General features: G+C 38.7%; 1 protein-coding gene across 1 annotated transcript in view; it reads right to left on the reverse strand.

Moving 5' to 3' along the window:
• Positions 1–4,308, reverse strand: part of LOC106874550 (zinc transporter 9) — a 34,990-nt gene that overhangs the window by 14,518 nt on the left and 16,164 nt on the right. The window contains exons 9-11 of the mRNA XM_052972569.1: positions 4,078–4,133; positions 3,202–3,337; positions 2,301–2,340 (exon numbers count right to left, since the gene is read on the reverse strand). Of these exons, the coding sequence (XP_052828529.1) occupies positions 2,301–2,340; positions 3,202–3,337; positions 4,078–4,133 (232 nt within the window). The remainder of the gene's footprint in view (positions 1–2,300; positions 2,341–3,201; positions 3,338–4,077; positions 4,134–4,308) is intronic.

The following is a 4,308-nucleotide window of genomic DNA, read 5'->3' on the forward strand; positions in this document are numbered from 1 at the left end:
TATATACATACGTGCATATGTGTGTGTGTATGTATGTATATATATATATATATATATATACATACATACATACATACATACATACACATATATATACATATATATATACACATATATACATAAACACACATACACACACACACACACACACACATATATATATATATATATACACACCCACACATATATACACACACACACTTGCTCACACATATATACACACACACAAATATATGCACATGGTCACACACAAGCTTACTAAAAATTCCACTCACAAGACATTGCTCAGATGGAGGTCAGAGCAGAAGACACTTTCCCAAGGTGCCCCACAGTAGAACTGAACCTGAAGCCATGTGGTTATGAAGCAAACTTTTTACCTACTCTGCCATACCTGTGCCTAACAACACTTAAGGAAAATGGACAGATTAGGTGATATTATCTTAGATAAAGTTTAGTTTAACTCTAAAAGAAAAAAAAAAGTGTGGCAGAGATGGGCTGATCACAGCTAGAACACATCTGATGACTTTAAACATGGGGCTGCTCATTCCAGTCTGACCAAGGGCTAAACAACTTATACACCAATAAGATGAACCAGTTGACATTTAGACATTACAACAGCTAATATAGGAACACTACTGAAGGTGGAAAGCTAGCAGAGTCATTAGCACGCCAGGCAAAATGGTTAGCAGCATTTCAGCTGTCTTTACATTCCGAGTTCAAATTCCACCAATTCTTCCTTTCAAGATCGATAAAATAAATACCAGCTGAGCACTGGGGATGATGTAATCAACTTACCCTCTCCTGCTGGAGCCTCGTGGAGCTTTAGGTGTTTTCGCTCAATAAACACTCACAACATCCGGTCTGGGAATTGAAACCGCGATCCTATGACCGCGAGTCCGCTGCCCTAACCACTGGGCCATTGCGCCTCCATAGGGGAGGTAGGTTGATGTAATTAACTTACCCCACTCTCTCAAAATTGCTGGCTTTATGCCAAAATGTTGAATCAAGTATAAGACCAGTGCTTAAGAACACTAGAGTTTGTAGTGTATTTCTAGAGAGATAACAATAATTCATTTATTAGAAATAATTCAGTTCACATGTTTTACTGTATTGGTTTGTTGAGTGCGTCCACAGGATTAATTTATCACACAGATGTAGAGATAAGATGCTAAATATAGTGAAATCATTTTGGCCTTGTTTGTTCGGTTCTATGAAAGCAATGCAGAAACAGAAACTGTAGTGTGTTGGAATAACACACTGCCTTGCAGTATTTAGTTTTTGCTCCCTCTCTATCCTAAGTTCAAACCTCATCAAACTGGACTTGCATTCTCTTTTGTTCTTCCATGGGGGCCGAAACAAAGTTAAGTTGCAGTCACATACTGCAAACAAGGTAAACACACCTATGCTCCCTGTCTATGAATAAATAGCCTTGTACCATCACTGCCCTTCCATAGACGCAGTGTAAACTTCTACCTGCAAGAAATAGCAGCTAAATCTACTTCCATCATCATTTAACATCAGTTTTCCATGCTGGCATGGGTTGGACAGTTTGATAGGAGATGGCCAGCCTGAGAGCTGCCCACGATCCATGTCTATTTAGGTAGGGTTTCTTATTTCTTTATTGCCCACAAGGGGCTAAACAAGGACAGACAAACAGATTAAGTCGATTATAACGACCCCAGTGCATAACTGGTACTTATTTAATCAACCCCGAAAGGATAAAAGGCTAAGTCGACCTCGGTGAAATTTGAACTCAGAACGTAGCGGCAGACGAAATACCGTTAAGTATTTCGCCCGGCGTGCTAACATTTCTGCCAGCGCGCCGCCTTAGGTAGGGTTTCTATAACTGGATGCCCTTCCTAACGCCAACCACTTTACAGAGAGTCTGGATACTTATTGATCAGACCACGTACATATCATCATCATTTAATGTCTGCTTTCACGCTACAAAGGCCTTGGACAGTTTGATAGGATCTGATGAGCTACATGACTGCATCAAACTCCAGCGTCAGCTTTCACATAGTTTCTATGGCTGGACACCCTTACACACATAAACCACTTTACAGTGTGTGCTGGGTGTTTTTTTTTTTGTTCATGCTACCAACACATGCAAGGTCACCAAGTAACTAGCGAGGCAGAAAAGAGAAAGAAGGTTTCTTTCCCTAATACTAACCATCTACCAAAACCACTCACAAGGCTTTGGGGTTAGCTCAAGAGGTATAGTGGAAGATACTTGCTCAATGTGCCAAAAAGATACCAAAAAATTTAATCGTAAAAGAGACTAAAAAATGTACACTTACCACCTTCAGACACCATAGTACCAAGCAGAGCAGCAATTGCCTGTAAATTAGATAATACAATAAAGAATAATTAAAACTCTTAAGTAGCTTTAATCTTTGTTTTGTTTTGTTTTTGTAATGTGTTAATCAAGAAGACAGTGCAAATGACCCTTTACAAGGACTCCAAGGCTAGTTGGCGGAGGGAGGTATCACCAAACTGAAAACATGGCCCAAATGCTTGTTACAGAGTGGAATCTGTTAAAGGCATCCATAGTATGGAAGGAGTAATAGGGAGTGAGTGGCAGATTAAGTTTACCACCCAAGGAGGGCCATGGCAGGATTTGAACCCAGAACACAAAGAGCTGGAACTAACACTACAAGACATCCATTGCAATGTTCTCACAAGTCCACCAATCTATAACCTGGATTGGTATTTTTTTCATCAACCCCCAACAAAAAGATAAAAGACAAAATTGACCTTGGTAATATTTGAACTCAGACTGTAAAAAACTGGAAGGACAAATAATGCAAGGCATCCAATCTGATGCTCTTACAATTCTACCAATCTACCAACTTGGATTGGTAAATTGTTTTATCAACCCTGAAAGGACAAAAGGCAAAGGTAACTTTGGTGGAATTTGAACTCAGAATGTAAAGAGTTATAGAAATATTTAACCCTTTAACATTACTTAGTCAAATGTAATGCTTTTTCATTCACATTGTTTTTAATTAATCATGAATTGTCTTATAGTCTTCAAATTTTAATGATGTGACAGTATATTTTTAGAATGCCATTGACGGATAGGTGTGATAAGCTGGATCTGGCTAGTTAGGACATAAAAACAAGTAGCATATTTGGGGGCTGGATATGGCCGGTTTAAATGCTAAAGGGCTAAAACAAGGTAAAATAAACCAAACTCACCCATCCAAGGTATTCCATTTCTTGTGGATGTAGTAACCCCTGAATTCCATGATATACAGATAAACCAGTGCCAAAACAAAAAATGCCAACACCACTGATGAGAGAGGATATATTTTTCAGATTGCGGTATCCATACCTAATTGAAAAAAGAAGAAGACAAAAGATTTTTAAAAATCGTTCATAACGTAGGGTCAGGTATGGGTGTATAGTAAAAGAGGTTACTTCCAAACCATGTGGTTTCAGGTTCAGTCCTACTATATGGCACATTGGGTGTCTTCTACTATAGTCTTGGGCTGACCAAGACCTTGTGAATAGATTGGGACATAGAAACTGAAAGAAGCTTATCACGTGTGTGTGTGTGTCCTTGTTTTCACATTGTGTGATAGTTGTAAAAAAAAGTCACCACCATACAAGCAGTGTCCTTCATTTCCAATCTTTTGTGAAAACACATCCAGCCAAGGCAAAATATTACCTTACTTGGAAACAGTTGAGGGTTAACAACAAGAATTGCATCCAGCCACAGAAAATCTGTCTCAACAACTTCCATCTGACCTGTGTTAGCTAATTTCTCAGCATTAGTATGTGAGTAAGAGGCTGTATAGTACGTTGGTGAATTTTTGCCGGTTGGCTAGGTTGTCTTCTTTTGGATGTGGTTCTAAGATATTTATGTGTGTAGCAGCAGCACCATCCAAAACACCAGGGCAGGATTTCATTGTAGGCCTTACATGAGCTTTTGTAAGGAATAAGCAATTCATGTCTCATTCAAAATCACACATCTTAGACACGAAGGCAGACAAAATACAGCTAAGCATTTCGCCCATGCCAGTTCATCCCCTTAATAATAATAATAATAATAATAATAATAATAATACTTACGGATGAACTGCATCAGGTTTTTTAATAGAGTGGTATAAGCCAATTCCTAATATTACCTGGGATAAGAAAAAATTTAGAAATAAAATAAAATCAAATACATATATCATCATCATCATCATCATCGTTTAACGTCCGCTTTCCATGCTAGCATGGGTTGGACGATTTGACTGAGGACTGGTGAAACCGGATGGCAACACCAGGCTCCAGTCTGATTTGGCAGAGTTTCTACAG

Source organism: Octopus bimaculoides, chromosome 13, assembly GCF_001194135.2.
Source record: "Octopus bimaculoides isolate UCB-OBI-ISO-001 chromosome 13, ASM119413v2, whole genome shotgun sequence".
In the NCBI taxonomy this organism is placed as follows: Eukaryota; Metazoa; Mollusca; class Cephalopoda; order Octopoda; family Octopodidae; genus Octopus; species Octopus bimaculoides.